General features: G+C 45.1%; 1 protein-coding gene across 1 annotated transcript in view; it reads right to left on the bottom strand.

The window, feature by feature from the left end:
* Positions 1-2416: 2416 nt before the first annotated feature.
* The window catches only part of ATP6V1G3 (ATPase H+ transporting V1 subunit G3), a 30367-nt gene continuing 14235 nt past the window's right edge, over positions 2417-18548 (bottom strand). Inside the window, exons 3-4 of the mRNA XM_081914972.1 lie at positions 4265-4365; positions 2417-3058 (exon numbers count right to left, since the gene is read on the bottom strand). Of these exons, the coding sequence (XP_081771098.1) occupies positions 2885-3058; positions 4265-4365 (275 nt within the window). The 3' untranslated portion in view covers positions 2417-2884. The remainder of the gene's footprint in view (positions 3059-4264; positions 4366-18548) is intronic.

Below are 18548 nucleotides of genomic sequence, written 5' to 3'. Positions count from 1 at the left end.
AGAAGGTAAATCTGTTGGTGGCAATTAGCCGTGATGGAACCGGAACATCAGTTCCCACTGGAGAGGAAGGCTGTTGTTGTCTTTGTGCCTTGTTTATGGGGTTCCCAGAAGCATCTTTCTGGCTGTTGAAAAGAGAGTACTGGGCAACATGGACTTTTGGTGTGATACACTTGGGCACCTCTTCTCTTCTTCCTCGGGAAGAAGTCTCTTGAACTCTCCTTCCTTCTGGCAATTTCCCCTGCCCTTTTCTAACCTAAGCCACTCCCAGTGCAAACCTCATGATCACCCTCATACAGGACTTCTTTTTCTGTGTCTTGTCACGGCAGGGTTTGGGGGAAGAATGAGCAATAGGGACCCCAAATCCAGGTGGGCAAGCTCACCCCAAGTCATCTGATTTGCCATTCTGCCTAGCAGGTGACCACACCAACCCACTTCATTTGACATTAGCTCCCAATCTCTTCCCTCCAGCTCTTCTCGGAGAGCCACACAGATTCTCCACATTGTGAGGAGATGGATCCATAAGGCACAGCCAGGGCAAATTCCTTTCATAGAAACATGGAGCTGCAGAGTTGGAAGAGGTCTAGTCCAACCCCTTGCAATGCAGGAATCTCAATGAAGCCATCCATGACAGATGACCATCGAACCTCTGCTTAAAAACACCCAAAGAAGGAGAGGCCACCACTTCTTGTGTGAGTCTGTTCCATGGTAGAACAGCTCTGTCAAAAAGCTCTTCCTGGTGTTTAGTCAGAATCTCATTTCTTGTAACTTGAATTCATTGGTACGGATCCTACCCTCTGGAGCAGGAGAAAACGTACTCCATGTGCAAGTCCTTTATCTGTTTGAAGAGGGCTATCATATCTCCTCTGAGTCTTTCCTTTTCCAGGCTAAGCATACCCAACTTCCTCATAAGGTTTGGTTTCCAGACCCTTGATCATATTGGTTGCCCTCTCCTCCACATCATCTAGCGTCTCAAAACCCTTTTAAAATTGTGGTGCCCAGAACTGGACACAGTAATCCAGATGTGGTCTGACTAAGATAGAACAGAGTGGGATTTTGACTTCCCTTGAGTGGGACACTTGACTTCTTTTGAGCTTTTTTTGGCTGCTGCATCATCCAGTAGCCCCCCCCCCGCATGTCCATTCCTCCCCCTTTTTACTGGGATCTTTTATCAAAGGTGACTTGCATCATCATGCCTTGGGTCTTGGGACTAAGCTGTTCTCCTTCTGATATCAGCAAAAAATAACATTGTGAAAATAATAATGATCTCTTTGTTGGTGTTTCTTAGACGAATGTAATCCACTACTATTAACTTTGTGTTGCACGAGTGGTTCTGAGAGATGGCTGCTCCTTTTTAGAATAGCAAGTGACATATTAGATTATGTAGTCTGCAAGAGATTATCAGCATCAACACCATAATCTCTGCTCTTTTGGCAGCACCAATCTTGCCCTCCCTCAAAACCTTTCCCAACTGACCCCTTTTTCTTCTTCCTTGTCTTGCCAATGTAAAAATCTTACTTTTAGCAGCAGGAGTAGCCAACGTAATATAAATCTGGGACTACAAATCCCATCAGCCCAACTAGCATGGTCAAAAGCAAGGGATGATGGGAGCTGTAGTCCAACATCTGGTGGGCCCCACATTGGCTACTCATGCATAGACACTGTTTTAGGCAGCTTATGAAAAGCACAAAATAATGACTAAATATGGAAAGCCCAGCTGTTATGCATCGTAGTGCAGGAGAACAAAGCCTGCTTTGATCAATAACATGGATAATCCATAACTGCTGCAGAAGACTCCCTTTAAAGGAGCAATGGGGGTGCAAAATCAGAAAACCTATACCCAGATATTCAACATTATATTTATTTCAGAACATAAAACTGGATGGCTCGCTGGCCTTGCTGGAATGCTTCCTGTTTCAGAACAAAGTTTTAAAGCTGCACCCAGCAAGGCCTAAACTAGCTTGCTGACCAGCCTGGCCAATTCTCACATTCAGCTGGGAACCAAATTGGAGCGGGATGATCCATCTATCCCTAGTATGAAGCCTACCAATGTTGGGTCTTATGAGATTCCTGTCTTAGAACAATAAAAGGGGAAGGGGCAATTACTCTAACTACCAATAAATCCACAAACACGACTTCCTTGTCCTACATCATTTCTAGACAATTTTGTCTGGTCTGTAAGGCTACCTAGTGTAGATGATTGTTGCCTCTCCATATGCACCACAGCCACACTTGAAACAAATGTTTTAATTTTAAAACTAATTATATATCTATAATATTGATGGCACACTCAGTTATTTTAAACCCTCCACATATTGTGACAAACAGATTTCCTGCAACAGGCCAAGTCATGCAAAGCAAACACGTTTTAAGTAGTGGGGAACATAAGTACAGAAGTAAAATACACCCACTGAAAAGCTGCTGGTGTCAAACAATTCTTTATTCTGCCATTGCCCATATTTAAGTGACACATTCTTTGCTACCAAAAAAAGGGTATGTGTGGATGGGTGGTGGATGAGAAGGTGGGGGAGAATCCATCCGACCAAATGTTTGCGTGAAACCTTGCAGGAACTGGTCACATCACATGTCTTAGAAACATCTACATGCTTTGGGCTTTTGTGTATATCGCATGCACAATGGAAAACAGAAAACAATAAAGGCAGGGAAATTATGCTTTCTGATCAAAGGCAGCTCCAGACAGCTGTGGTGTCAGAGGCAGAAAATCCAAATGGCTCCTGCCCAATTCTCACCAGTGCTTAAAATGTAATGATTGACAGCACACTGCCCTGTAACAGTACCCGCAAATCTGCCACCTGAATTGGAAATATTCACTCTGCCAAATAGTAGGGATGGCATTGCTCCTTTGGAAACTTTTCCATGGAAGGATTTAAATGGTGTATGCATAATTTGCGTGGAGTTCAGGGTCGATGTGATACACCTCGTTCAAGAGGCGTCCAATCACACTCTCCATGTTCTTATGATAGTTACTAGTGAGGTCCCGGATCTTTGCTGTGGTTTCTTCATCTATTTTTGTTGATAGGTTCCCTTGAGAGCCCATGATCTACAAAGGCAAAACAAGACATATCCCATGAACGACACAGGAACACATGAACAAGCTTGTGCCACCTTCTCCAAAGCCAGGCCCAAAACAATAGAAACCTCTCCCTTAGTCTTCTGCACATACACTCAACATGGAGGAAGCAAGGTGCAGATATCTTCTCTCCTTGCAAACCAAGCTATGGAAAGAAGCATAACAAATCTCTCCCAGTGCTTCCCCTTTCCGTAACACGTGTTGCACAGTGATGTATGACGTTGCTTCTGCAAAGCCCAGCATGAAAGTGAGACCCCATGGGTGGAATTCAAGGTTGTGCTAGTTGGACATTCCACCATTGAAACATTTCTGCTTGCCAGAAGAAATGGTCTCCCCTCTCGCATCCCTTCAGGCTGTTCTGGGGCTTCTTCCAACCAGAGAAAATTTGGGGTAGGTGCAGAGGGAAGAGAGGTGGAAGCCCTGCTGCTCTAGTGGGAGTACTAGCGCACTGTGTTAGTTGAGTTTGGTCCCTTATCTCAGCCTACCAAGGTATCACACATGAAAAGAATTGGAGGAGGGGAGGAATTGCTGGTAGACTACAAATAATGACTGGAATTCCATCCATGGGCTCTCACTTTCATGCAGAAGGAATGTCAGACATCAGGCACCCCTGTATTGAAACACCCACAATGGTTTGATGTGCATGGAAGATGTATTTAGAGTTATTACTCTAGTTCAGGGGTCAGCAAACTTTTTCAGCAGGGGGCCGGTCCACTGTCTCTCAGACCTTGTGGGGGGCCGGACTATATTTTGAAAAAATAATAATAATGAACGAATTCCTATGCCACACAAATAACCCAGAGACGCATTTTAAATAAAAGGACACATTCTACTCATGTAAAAACATGCTGAATCCCAGACCATCTGCGGGCCGGATTTAGAAGGCGATTGGGTCAGATCCGCCCCTTGGGCCTTAGTTTTCCTACCCATGCTCTAGCTTATGTAGTGTGTCTGGAAACAAATGGAAAGTATCTTTAGCTGCAAGCATGTGAGTTGGGCCTTTAAACGGGAAGTACTGGACCTATGCATCTAAGCATCTGGGATGCATGTAACCATTCACGCACAGAGGTGAAATACACATGCTCATTGACATTCCACAGAGAGACTACCCTCAGCCAAGTAAGTGTGAGAAGCAACCCTTAACTTATCCAATCTTCCCTTGGTACTCTTACGCACATTGGACTGCTTATGTCTGAAATCCTTTTCCCTTTGTAGCCTGTAGTGGTCAATCTCTGCTGTAGCTTCTTCTTTGGCTTGCTTCAGTCTCTTTCCCTTTCCTGGGAAAACAAAAAGGAGAGGTGATTCAGCTGGCATTACAGTACAGTACAAGTTAATATTATTTCTACATAGCCTTTCTTTCATGCCTGGAAATCTCAAGCCTGCGGCTTAGAAAAGGGCGCAGAGAGCACCATCCTTGTATTCAAACACAGCGAACTCACTGCCCGCCACCCCCTTAAGCTGAGCATTGGCCTCCCCTTGGACTAGACGAAACTGCTGCGGGCGTGCATTCAGTGTTTACAGCCCTGCAAATAAACCTGTTAGGTTACCAACCACCCTGTGGAGAATGGATACAATGGCCAGAGTTCAACACAACATTTCTCCTACAAGTTATCTTTGCTCCCAGTGTAGAGATAAGGAATGAGATTCCCCACCCGTGTTAGTTTATCAGGGCTGTTTCACAGAGACTCCTGGTGTTTCATATCTGCATGACGTGGGAGCAAGTCTCAAGCTCTCCTGTTCCTCTGCCTGGTGTCAGAGAACACGTCGACAGCCCGGGGTTGCTAACTTTTGATTTCAAAAACACTGTTCCTCTTGGTGAAACTGGGATGGATATAGGACAGGAGAGGAGTCTGAGCCGCAGTAGAATCTCTGGCAGATTAGGCAAGGTGTCATGGACTGGTTGGACAACAGAGGAGCGGTGGGAGGAACCAACTGGGGAACTAGGAAGGGAAGAAGGCTCAGAACCCAGGGAGCAGTGGTAGGGCAATGGCGAGCGGTTGCAGGGAGAAGACTGGGAAGAGAGGTATTGGATGGTGTCAGGGAACTGCCATCGGAGCCAGAGGGAGAGGGAAGGCTCCAGAGGGGTTCCGGAGAGCGTCCCGGGAGGGAGAGAAGCAGCCCATCTTCTGGGGAAGGAAATCAGCGTAACACCAGTGGAGAAGGGGGGCAGATGGGGGAATCGGCGAGGTGGCTCCATGACTCCTCGCCGGAGACCAGCCGGGAGAGCACGGGTCCTCCGCTGCCCACACCCTCCCTGCGCAGAAGGCTTCCGCGCAGGGAGAGTAGGCGGAGACTAGGCGTCAAAGAGCTTCTTTGCTGGAAGACGTTCAAGAAACGCCCACTGACGGATTCTGCCAGCGATTGAGACAGCCACGGGTGAGTGGCTGCCCGGACAGAAAGAGTCCACCCAGGTAACCCAGCCAGGTGTGGCGCCGATTTACGCACGAGCAACCCCTAGAACCATTACAGATGCTGATGGGATAACTTGGCTTAGTGAGCGGGGAGAGTCTGTGGCAGAGAGAAGTCAAGAATCGGAGGCAGAAGCTGGTGAGTGAGAGTAAGGGGGCCAAGAGGTAGAGATGAGTTAGGCTGGTCAACAGTCATGGGTGTGTCCTCCCTCCTGCTATGGCAGGCTCCCCTCCCCCTGACTCCCAAAACCAGGCAAAGCATGAAACAGAAGGCACAAAAACAGGCTGCACACAGCTAGTAAAAGCTTCAAAACACAGCTCCGTAAAAGCGAATCTTAAGTGAAGCTGGCTGGAGATTTGACAGGTAACTGGCTCTAAAATGGACCATTTTTAGAAGGGGGAACCAAGGAGAGCATTTAGAGAATTTGATCGCTTGCAGATCACATAGTGATTCTGTCCAGTGGCACCAATCCCTTAATTGGCGTTTGTCTGTGGATATAATCTCTAGTTTATGTAAATAATAAGAGTTCCAAAAAGGCTGGGTGAAATAGCGATAAAAGAAAGGTACTTCTACAACACTTTCTGTCCATTGTTAGTACTACCATTCTTTATACGATTTAATATAAACACTCTGAGGAAATTTCTGGCTGTGATAAAAATGACAGTTTCCGTGCTATTCTGCTAAGTGGTATTCCCCCCCCCCCATGTTTCCTTTCCAGGCCCAACCTTCCTCTTTTGTCACTCAAAAAGTCCAAAATGGCTTCTCGTCAATTAATTTAACGCGTCTCCAGATTGTATTACACCTGATCCTGTGACTCCAGGGATGATGGGATTTGTAGTCCAATAATGTCTGGAGGAGCACTGCTTCTCAGACCTGTTTAAATTTGTTGAACTGTGTGAATTTTTCATCTTGAGATCAGCTATTGAGGCAGCCCATAGTATCTTATTTCTTTTATTTATTTAAAGGGAGGATATTATTATTATTATTATTAGAGTCTGCCTTTTTAACAATGTACATAAACTTCTGAGAGGAAGCACAATTGCCTCCATTGTCACTGAGCCTGTCTTCTTCCTCTGTTCCCCACCTGCTGCCTACAGGAAGGAAAATGGAGTTTACTGGGCATTTTGATTATGCGCTGACTCCATGATCAGGACCATTTTATTTACAATCTCACATCAGCAACTCAAATGTTCCCAGGCTCCCTAACCGAAAAGGCACTGGGCACTGTCACAATGCGTTCCTTGGTGCCACCATTGATGACTCCCGATCATGCTTTCAGCCTTAAATCAAACATTTCTTCTCTCCCCCCCCCACGCACAATTTCCAACAGCCACAGCCAGAGAACAGATTTTAGTTGTCGCTGATGAGAAAAGACATTATTCTGCAAGATTTGCCATATTGATTTGCAGCCAGGAGCCTTTCAGTCAACACCAACTGGATTCTATTTAATGCTGGCAGATTTCCAAGGCACTACAAAGATATAGTTCAGCCACTCGCTGAGTTGCAACATTTACATTTTATGGGGTTCCCCCCTCCCTTTCCTCAACACTTGCTAAATGCAAAGGTGGGTGGGAACATCAAAGGAGGTTTCTAGCACAAATATGCCGCCGACATGAAAGCGAAGGTAAAGTCTAGAATGGGCGGAACAAATCACGAAATGAAGGAGGGGAAAGTGACGATATTAGAGGTAATCTTTAGGGAACACTAAAAACAAGGCCGCAATCCCATGCCCACTTACCTGGGAACAAATTCCATTGAACTCAGTAGGACTTACTTCTAAAAAGGATTGCACTGTAAATTTTGCAAAGACCCGGGTTACTACAGGACCGGCCCTACCGTTAGGCAAAATGAGGCAGCTGCTTCAGGCAGCAGATGCTGGTGATGCAGTAGCAGCATTCCCAGGCCACCATTCTTCCTGGCCTCACCAGACATTTCACTCTGCTGCCACATGGCCTCTCCTGAGCCCCCTAATCTGGTTTGATGCCTCAGGTGTAGTGGAAGATGCTATTCCTCCCCTGGTGTCGATGTAAGGTTCAACTGCTTCTGTGTGCCAAATTGGGGTGGGGGAGACCATCGTGTCCTTCATCTGAGGCAGCAAACTATCATGGGTCAGCTTCAGGTAAGTGCCTACATTCCTGAGTGAATTGCATTTGTTTACTTGGATCTGTAGGTTGAAATCTTAAAAATAAATCCTATGACTTTTTTGGAACCTGAAAGCATAGCGTTCAGGGATTCCTTTCATATTTTACTGGGGTTTTATAATTTGTTGGAAGCCACCCAGAATAGCTGGGCCAACCCAGTCAGATGCACGGCTATCTATCTATCTATCTATCTATCTATCTATCTATCTATCTATCTATCTATCTTCTATCTTCTATCATCTATCATCTATCATCTATCTATCTATCTATCTATCTATCTATCTATCTATCATCTATCTATCTATCTATCTATCTATCTATCTATCTATCTATCATCTATCTATCATCTATCTATCTATCTATCTATCTATCTATCTATCTATCTATCATCTATCTATCTATCTATCTATCTATCTATCTATCTATCTATCTATCTATCTATCATCTATATCTATCTATCTATCTATCTATCTATCTATCTATCTATCTATCTATCTATCATCTATCTATCTATCTATCATCTATCTATATCTATCTATCATCTATCTATCTATCTATCTATCATCTATCATCTATCTATCTATCATCTATCTATCTATCATCTAGTGAATGGACCTCTGGCTCCCTGCTGAGAGTTAACCATTCTCATGGCCTCTTCAGCAAAGGAGGGAAGTCTGTGTTATGGAAAAATATGTCCATTTCAGTTTCTCATTTTTTTCAGTCTGAAATTCAGTTCTCCACATTTCTACACTAGTTGCGATTTTTTGTTTATTTAAAAAAGTCTCCATGATTTATTTATTTTTGTGTAAAGCGATTTTCACCAGTATAATGTGTTGATATATGCTACTCTTTGCTAATACACACAATTATACGCACACTTTACCCCAGTATATGCAATTTTGTACACATTACTTGACTGGAGACCTGCACGGCAAACTTCAGAGCAGTGTGAATTTCAAAGGATAGCTGTGTTTCTGTTTGCATATTATTTCTGATACTGCAAATCTGGTAAGTTCAACTTCGAATGAGGACTGAATCGAATTTCTTCCCACATCCCTAGTGGAGAGTTGGGTGCTCCATCTCAGTGGGTAAGATCCCTTTAATAAAAGCTATACTGAAAGCAGGGAGGGGAGAACCCATCCATTTGCGAAAGGCAGAGACATGCCCAGGACAGGACATAATAGCCAGGAGGGGAAACTGGATTGTTTACTAATATGAAGTTTGCTTCTGTGGGCTAAAAGTGATTGACAATTCATGGCAGCCTCTTGCATTCCTCTTAACATTAAGAGTAGCACAGATTGGGATTGGCAAGAGACAGAACATGTTCTACAAATCAGCCTTTCGGTGACTTGCTGAGTTTATGACTCCCAATAATTTAGTAATATGAAGTAAAATTGTTTGGTGTTTGTGGATTGGTTTCTTCCCTTCAGTTTTTAGAATTCTGTGTTCAAAACCCTTGCAGAATTCTACACATGCATGCAGAATATTCCAGTGTTTGGTTTATGACACAAATAGCCAATGGGCTGATCTTCCAGGGTTGTTGGACTCCAACTCCCATCAGCCCCAGCCAACACAGCCAATAGTCAGTGACGATAACTGTAGTCCAACAACAACAACTAGAAGGCACCACATTGGCTATTCCTGGCTTATAGGCTGCTGTAGATGATTGGTTCCACCCTCACAGCCACCATTTTGTACCTGGTTGGTGGATCTTGGAGTTTAAGCAAAAGCACAAAATTGATCCCATAAGTCAGTCCACTCATGGCACAGTCCTGCAGTTCATAAAAGAGGCGCAACACAACAGCAGCTAAGAGCTGTAGCAAGGTGGTTCCCACTTGCGTGGAGAGGCAAGCAAGCGAGTTCAAACCACACAGCTCGCTTCACACAGGATGTGATGTTAAGGTGCAGTGCTGCACACATATCAGCTTAGAGGAGCAAGTCGCAGGTGGATGCTGAGAGCTGTTGTTGTGGCTGAAGACTGTGAGCTATGAAGTCACCAGTTTGAATCTCACCTCAGCCCAAAGGATGTAAAGAAAGCCACTATTTTCTCAGTCACAGCTCACAGGGCTACTCTAAGGATTGCTCAGATAGTGTATCTTTTCTTTGAAAATGTGACATGTGTCACTGAAAGTCTACTCAATGTTGATGCAGAGTAGAACTCAAATGTATAGTTAGCAGAATAAAAACTTAAACATGTTGCAGGATTCCCCCCCAAAATAGACCAGAGGCAATTAATATTTCTTCCAGCAGAGCTTTACTGCTGCTGAAGGCAAGTGAACATAATGGCCACAAATCCAATACATTCAGGATTGGCACTGTCCACAAGAAATCCAGTTTCAAGCTGACTTAACTTAAACTTACAATAACTTATAATAAGTCTAAAACTTATTTTAGACTTGCAACTTGTAAATCTTGTCATGCTGTAAGCTGCCTTAAGCATTGTTTTTAACTGTGGAAAGGCGGCATACAAATAAAAAATGAAATGAAATGAAATGAAACTTAACACTATATACAGAACACCACACCAGAAGGAAAAGAGATAGGAAGATAAAATGAAACCCAGGCTCCTTCTGGCCTTATTTTTATAGTAAGCATGATCTTGACGGAAAGAGATAACAGAACCAGTTTAAACCAGCTGTACTCAGCTTCTCTGAAGGAATAACCCAAACATCACAAACCTTCTGCTTGTTTCCTTCACAGAGAGAAGCTTCTAGAAGCTTCCAGAACTCTCTTGAATCAATTAGAACAGGAAAGATCTCTACACATCAGATCAATACTTTCTGCACTAAGAAATGGAAAATGATGACATGAATTAAGTAGTGCATAATTAAAATGAGGCCCATGTGCACCCATTCACATTCATCCCTTGTTTCCTGCAACTTTTATTTGCCTCCTCCTGTCGGAATTCAGGCTGTAAGCTCCTTAGGGTTTAGGGTGGCCAGTTGCATATCACTTGCAACAGGGATGCCAACTTGAATAAAATATGGGGGGGGGCAGGTAAGCCCCATCCCTAATGATCACATAATGTGATGCACATACACCATTTGAATGGCAATGCCCATCAACTTAGAAGGGATGGTCCCCTCAAATATTTTAGGGGGTGGGTGGGCAAAGGGACCTTGGCTCCTAGGAGTTACACATTGCATTTCATTCCTCTGGAAAGTAGGAGACATGGCCATCCTGTCAGGGGGAAGGAGGGCCTTCATTTTCTTGGTGCTATTTTTGAACAACAAAATGCCCGTCAAATGCAAAGGAAGAAACAAAAATAGCACCACAGAAAGAGCAAAAAGAAGAAATAGAAAGCAAAACTTACTGGTGCGGGCGCATCTGTGCATGCACGGGTTGCATTTTGCCGCTTCTGCGCATGCGCATGACGTCATTTTGAGAGTCTGTGCATGTGGGAGCAGCGAAACCCGGAAGTAATGCGCTCCGTTACTTCTGGGTTGCAGCGGAGCGCAACCCGAAAGCACTCAACCTGAGGCACATTCAACCCGAGGTATGACTGTACTGTATTTTGATATTTTGTTGGAAGCCGCCCAGAGTGGCTGGGGAAGCCCAGCCAGATGGGTGGGGTATAAATAATAAATTGTTATTATTAAATTATTATTCGAACCCACCCAGGGACAGTTGTGGGCAGGATTCCTGCATTGTAGGGGGTTGGATTACATGACCCTCAGGGACCCTTCCAACTCTACAATTCTATGATAGTAAAGGTAAAGGGACCCCTGACCATTAGGTCCAGTTGTGACCAACACTGGGGTTGCGGCACTCATCTCGCTTTATTGGCCTCGGGAGCTGGTGTACAGTTTCCGGGTCATGTGGCCAGCATGACTAAGCCGCTTCTGGCGAACCAGAGCAGTGCACAGAAGCGCTGTTTACCTTCCCGCTGGAGTGGTACCTATTTATCTACTTGCACTTTGACGTGCTTTCGAACTGCTAGGTTGGCAGGAGCAGGGACCAAGCAACAGGAGCTCACCCCGTCACAGGGATTCGAACCGCCAACCTTCTGATCGGCAAGTCCTAGGCTCTGTGGTTTAACCCACAGCACCACCCGGTGCTCCTTAAGATATTCCGTTCCCAAGCTGTTTTAGCAGAGATCAGTTCCTGATCAAATGGAGAAAGTATACATGCATACGGTTTATATAAACAGCAGATTTAGGATCAATGCTCGGAGGCTGGCACAATTGCCTCCTGCCCATGTCAACTCTATGTACAACTGATGTTTAAAAACCATCTAATATGACATGGGAACGCAAAGGAGGCGCAAGAAGAGCAGCACAGACCCAAATCCCCTAATGAGAGCACACTCTTATGCGTTTTGGTTCGCCGATCAGCTCGCTGTGGATGCTGTGATCTTGGTGAACTCGTAAATGGGAAAGCACAATCTCTCGGCAGCATATATTGATTGCAAGACAGCCTTTGATTCTCGGCAGCCTTCTTGGCTGCTTCAAATACTTAGAGGGTACAAAGTGAATCCTGCTAGTACAATAGTCCTGCTATTGATAAAATGGAGTTTAAATATTGCCACAGGATTGCTACCAGATTACTGGGGGTGAAACTGTTGCCGCTGCAGTTTCAAGGTAATACGTGACCAGAGTCTGGGGCTTGACAAAGGAATCTTCACGGTGCTCAGAATTTTTGGAAGGAAGGAATATGCTTTGAATATGCTGTACAGTGGTAGCTCAGGTTACATACGCTTCAGGTTACACACTCCGCTAACCCAGAAATAGTGCTTCAGGTTAAGAACTTTGCTTCAGGATGAGAACATAAATCGTGTTTTGGCGGCCTGGCAGCAGCAGGAAGCCCCACTAGCTAAAGTGGTGCTTCAGGTTAAGAACAATTTCAGGTTAAGAACAGACCTCCGGGACGAATTAAGTACTTAACCCGAGGTACCACTGTAAATGTGTTTTCAGCCCAGCAGTAGGCAGAGCCAGCTAATTCTGGTTTTGTCCCCATATTACCGTATTTTTCGCTCTATAAGATGCACCAGACCACAAGACGCACTTAGTTTTTGGAGGAGGAAAACAAGAAAAAAAATATTCTGAATCTCAGAAGCCAGAACAGCAAGAGGGATCTCTGCGCAGTGAAAGCAGCAATCCCTCTTGCTGTTCTGGCTTCTGGGATAGCTGCGCAGCCTGCATTCACTCCATAAGACGCACACACATTTCCCCTTATTTTTTAGGAGGGAAAAAGTGAGTCTTATAGAGCAAAGAAATATGGTACTTTCGGTTGAGTTCTACAAAGGCAACAGAGACACTAAGGAGGAGGGAGCTGACAGCCAGGCCAATTTCTCTGGACCAGATGTAAATAAAAAGAGAGGCAGGTGGTGCTGGCTGAGTTGAGACTGAAGTTAGCAGGATACTGCCCCATCTGCCAAAACAGATCACCTTCCTTTTTATGTGTGCATGTATGCATGTGGATATATGTGCATTAAAAAGTTATTTTGTATCATTATTCCACAATTGCTCCTATGCACCTATCTCAATATTATTACCAATACTTGTTGCCCAATGTATCATTGAAGATTTCACTTGTTCATTTTTTCTTTCCCATTCTAATAGCATCTTATATATATTTTCGACAACACATTAACATTGCCTTCTAGCAGATTTATTTCTTATTGGGAGGTTTGACTCCCAAAGCCCATTTTTAAAATCTATTTTAAAGACTTCATCCACTTAGCCAGGGGTAAGCAAACTTTTTCAGCAGGGGGCCACTGTCCCTCAGACCTTGTGGGGGCCCCGACTATATTTTTTGGGGGGGAAATGAACGAATTCCTATGCCCCACAAATAATCCAGAGATGCATTTTAAATAAAAGGACACATTCTACTCATGTAAAAACATACTGATAATCCTGATAATGACTGTTCGTGGGCCGGATTTAGAAGGCTATTGGGCCGGATCCGGCCCCTGGGCCTCAATTTCCCTACCCATGCTCTTAGCCTCCCAATGATGAAAATATGCATACCCTTTAACATTTAGCTGATGAAAATAGTGACATCCTATTCTATTTAATTATTATTATTATTATTATTATTATTATTATTATTATTATTATTATTACTATACTATTATATTATGATACTATTTATACCCCGCCCAACTGACTGGGTTGCCCCAGCCACTCTGGGCAGCTTCCAAAATAAAAATAATCTTCAAACATTAAACATTATAAAACTTCCCTATACAGGGTTGCCTTCAGATGTCTTCTAAAGGTTGTATAGTTAGTTACTTACCTCCTTGGCTCGGGAGTTGCATATCTCCATACCCTCCAACATTACTCCAATGAAAACAGGGACATCCTAAGGAAAAGTGGGGCATTCCGGGATCAAACCAGAAACCAAGATGGCTTCTGTAAACCTGGGACTGTCCCTGGAAAACAGGGACACTTGGAGGGTCTGAAATATGTAAGAGCTGGAGCACAGCTTCTCCTCCTTCCAGCCGCACTCAATCATCCTGCCTCTTGATATTGGAATTCTCCCCTGTATCCAGAGGAAAGCCATCCTGTTAATAGAGCCCAGCTCACTGAAATCACCTCACACACAATGCTGTTTCCTGTCTACAACCATCTTACGAGAAATGGGGGCCTTTCATTTCTGTATCTGTTCCACTGGTGTAACTCTGGGGGTTTCTGGGCGAATATCAGGAGGGTGGAAGCACTGTAAGAAGGATCCGACTCAGACCCTAACAAAGCCACATTTGATGAATGCTTAGTTGTTAGACTCGAGGCAATTGCTCACCCCCACCCTGTTTTTCCCTGGCTTGCCACACCACGTTGGATTGCATGAGGTTGCCGCGCACATGTGATGCTGTATCGGAAGTGACACGTAGCAATGTAAGTCCTCTGGGCATGGCACAGCGATGAAGATGACGCTTGGAAAAACTAGTCTTGTCCGTGCTTCTGCGACTTGAGACGACTCTGGATGGAACTGACTGATCCAGCGGTAAATTATCCGCTCGGTGGGCAGCGCAGTCCCATGTCAGTACCTGCCTCTCTGTGAGTAGATTTAAGCTGCGGGGAGCACCAAACGAAAGGAAAACCTTTGGAGGCCTTGAGTCGATTTACGGGCATTTGTCTTGCTGACTCTGCTTATTGCAGGATTCAAAGAGAGATCAAGTGTGATTATACACAGCCTCGCCAGTGCAGAAACAATCTGGTGAGGAACCACATGGATTTATTGAATATCGTTTCAACTTCTGGGATGCGCATACTTCTGCCTACCCCATGTTATTTAATTGCAGTTGCCAGACTCTATATGTTAGGGTGATGTCTCGGATTATGTACAGATGGGCACAAACTATTTTAAAGAGTTATTCTGCCCTTCCCCCCTTCTGCAAAGAGCCTGAAGTGCATGTTTTCCCAGGGTTAACATTCATTGAATATGACTGAGCTTCTATGTGCTCAGCAACTGTGCCGAAGCCTCCAGCAGCCGCTGGCCTGGAAGTTGGGCTGACTCACTGCAAATGCTTCATGATGCCTGAAATCAAATATTTTGATTCAGGCTCATGCTATCAATATGAGGGCGGTGCGTTCCTATTGGACATAGACGTTTTGCTACGTGGTAATGCGGCATAACACAAGCTGGCTGCTGTGGGGCCATGGCAAGCTGTAGAATCGGAGAGAATATGCTATCCTTTCCCTTGAGATGTAAAAGCTTATGGTTTCAGAGAAGGAAGTAAGATAACCAGAGTCACACCAAGGAATGGGAACAGAAGGTGGTGGATGTGAACATTATCACGACATAAAGCTATTCATCATTCATACAATCAGTGGAAACACGCCTCAGGAGACAAATTTTCAGAGTGCATTTCATGGGCCTAGAAGAGACACTATTATGGGCAATGGCATAGCATGCATTGGGAGCCCCCGGGGCAAGGCAAGGATTGCATTCCCTAACCTCCTTGTGGTCATTTGCTGTGCCCCTGTGGTGGTTGCTCCTCACGGAGGTCACCTGCTGGTTGCCGCATTTGCCCACTCAGCTTGGTGAACTCCCAGTGAAAGCAGCACCTGGCACTCCTTAGCTGGCCTGGTGGCATCCCAGCAGTGCCGGAGCCACAGCAGGCCTAGGATGAGTCCTGGCTCTGCTTGGTGGGCATCCTTTCTCTGTGAGGAGAAGAAGGCGTTGCCACAGCCCCAAAGGCCTGGCCCAGGAGCAACTCACATCTTTGGAAGGTGGCCGTCACGTGGCCTCGGTGAGGGAATCCATCATGGGGGCACTGGGTTGCGCCCCCTCAGCATTCTGCCCCGGGGCCACGGCACCCCTTCCCCCACGCTACACCACTGATTATGGGAAATGCCTTTTGCACATGGTGCAAAGATTCATGGTTTGCCGAAAGAGACAAGTGCTTTATATGCTATAACATCACATCTAATCTAGGCCTTAAGTCTTTGACCATTTCAATGGGGCCTCGAAATGTGACCTCGTAAAACACCTCAAAAATATTAAGAGAAATAAGTCATTTCGACATTGTCTAATAAACTACTGAAGCAGCGCTGGGCACTCTCAGCTGTAGTCTCATGACATTGCTTCCGTTTTTAACCCTGCAAAATCAAAAAAGGTGTGCTTGATGCACGGTGTGTATATTACGAAGTTCTGGATGTCATGCTAGCACGGCAGCCTCTAAGTTTTCCCACACGGCCATTGGTCCAGTCACACCAGCGACCTGCTGTTTCTTATTTCACTGAATTTGGACACTGTGAGTAAATTGGCAGCGGCACTGCAGCGTTGTGGATGGATTCAACCACTGTCTCTCTCTGGCTTGGGCTGTGTTACACCTGATTGCGTCTCATGACAGGACCTAGATCTAAACCTGCTGTTTTACACAAGGCAAAGCGAAAATTAATGAAAGGTTTGGATCACATTAACCTTTTCTTTTACGCACTAAGCGGCACAAACAAGGGCCTGTTGTTTGGTCACTCAAGGACACAGCTGACATCAAGGGTCGGGATACAGCAGACGTTTGATTCATACCAGATGTGTAGATCTCATCACACAAGAGGTGGTGGCAGAGATATGAATTTAGGTTCAGTGCCTTCTGAGCTTTAATATGGCAATAGGTGAAAGTGAGTAGGCTGAATGCCGGATGATGATTGCTCTATATATTACAATCATGCAAAAAATAATAATCATGTAATCAATACATTTCTAACAACAGAATAGTTTTCTTCCAGGGTTCCTCCCCCTTTTCCTTATCTAGGTGCACACAGAGGGTAGAATATTTTGCCCCACAGGAATAAGTTCACACGCGTACTCCGATCACTAGTGTCAGGGTAAAAGTAAAGGTAAAGGAAACCCTGACCATTAGGTCCAGTCACGGACGAATCGGGCGTTGCAGTGCTCATCTTGCTTTACTGTGGCTGAGGGAGCTGACATTTGTCCGCAGAGCATTTTTCCAGGTCATGTGGCCAGCATGAGTAAGCCGCTTCTGGCGAACCAGAGCAGCACACAGAAATGCTGTTTACCTTCCCGCTGCAGCAGTACCTATTTATCTACTTGCACTGGTATGCTTTTGAACTGCTAGGTTGGCAGGAGCAGAGACTGAGCAATGGGACCTCACCCCATTGTGGGGATTTGAACCACCGACCTTCTGATCAGCAAGGCCTAGGCTCTGTGGTTTAACCCACAGCGCCACCTGCATCCCCTAGTGTCAGGGTAGAAACCCAATGGGCAGGATACAAATAATAAGTTGTTATTCTTACTATGACTTGGCCATCCTGGCCTGTTAGTATTACATGTTTAGAATGGTGTTCATATCCCAATTTTCCTCCAATCTACTAGCGCTTAGCTGAACAGCAAGATCATAAGCCTTTAAAAGAGGCTTCAGAAATACCTTTTCTTGCCTCCTTCCCCAGAACAGAAAAGCAGCAATCGGTGAAGCATGTAAAAACTCAACACACAACAATCTCTTTGCAAGAAAACGAAGGTCATGTTTTCCAGTTTAACATGTCAGGCCCTTCTCTGTTCAGAAAGGGCAAGCTCAATGTTTTGCTTGACAACTGAATCCAGCACCGACAAGGGCGGACTGCAACTGGCTGGAACAGATTGCCTCGGAACTGGTGCTTTCTGAAGGAAGGGCTTATGGAGGTGGGTGCCACCGGTCTGCAGGTTACTAATTAAAAGCCCAGTACACAAAGAGGAAGCAATTCTGGATTGCACACACTCCGCAGGCCACAATGCAACATAAAACCTCTGGGGCTGTATAAGCAGTTCGCAAACCATCTCGCCCGTTCGGGTGAGTGGTCTGCAGCTAATCTGGTTAATCCAACTGAGTCAACTGTGCCAACTGCAGTGGAGATGGCCAACCTGTGTGACACTGTTCTGAACTGCAGGTCCAAAGGAGGTCTTGTGGGAGTGGCTGGGTGCAGAGATACCAAAGAAGGAGGTCAAAAACACCAGAGTGATCAGTTCTAGTGCCTTATGAAGGAAAGGTGTAGACTTACAGCAAATCAGCCTGCCAGGTCTATCAGGATTTACTGACATAGGATGGATGCAGCAGAAGAAGATGGCTTATCTGCACCCAAGCAAACATTCATGCATTCGTTATACACAAAGCAGCATACGCCACTTTGGTCTGGATTTCCCATCTCTCCGCCTGACCAGGTGAGGGCATAGGTGGCAAATACCCAAATCTTACAGATAGTTCCCCTTTATGGACTCAGAGCTCAGCACCCCAAGCCCCCATATAAGGATAGTATCAAAGCCAGCTAATTATCAAAACAAGTGAATATAAATATACACAAGCTCGTTGCTATAACAGCTATCAATTAATTGTGGGGTTTTCTGGACTACCAAGATGGCGTCCGCAGTGCTTCCAGAAGAGTTTGCCTTTAAATCAATGCAGACACCCAGCCCTGTGTTGTTGGACTACAGCTCCCATCATCGCTGACCATGCTGGTTGAGGAAGATGG

This window comes from Podarcis melisellensis, assembly GCF_964234715.1.
Source record: "Podarcis melisellensis genome assembly, chromosome: 6".
Taxonomy (NCBI): domain Eukaryota; kingdom Metazoa; phylum Chordata; class Lepidosauria; order Squamata; family Lacertidae; genus Podarcis; species Podarcis melisellensis.
Note: the sequence above shows the minus strand (reverse complement) of the source record. Positions and strands in the feature narration are given on the sequence as shown.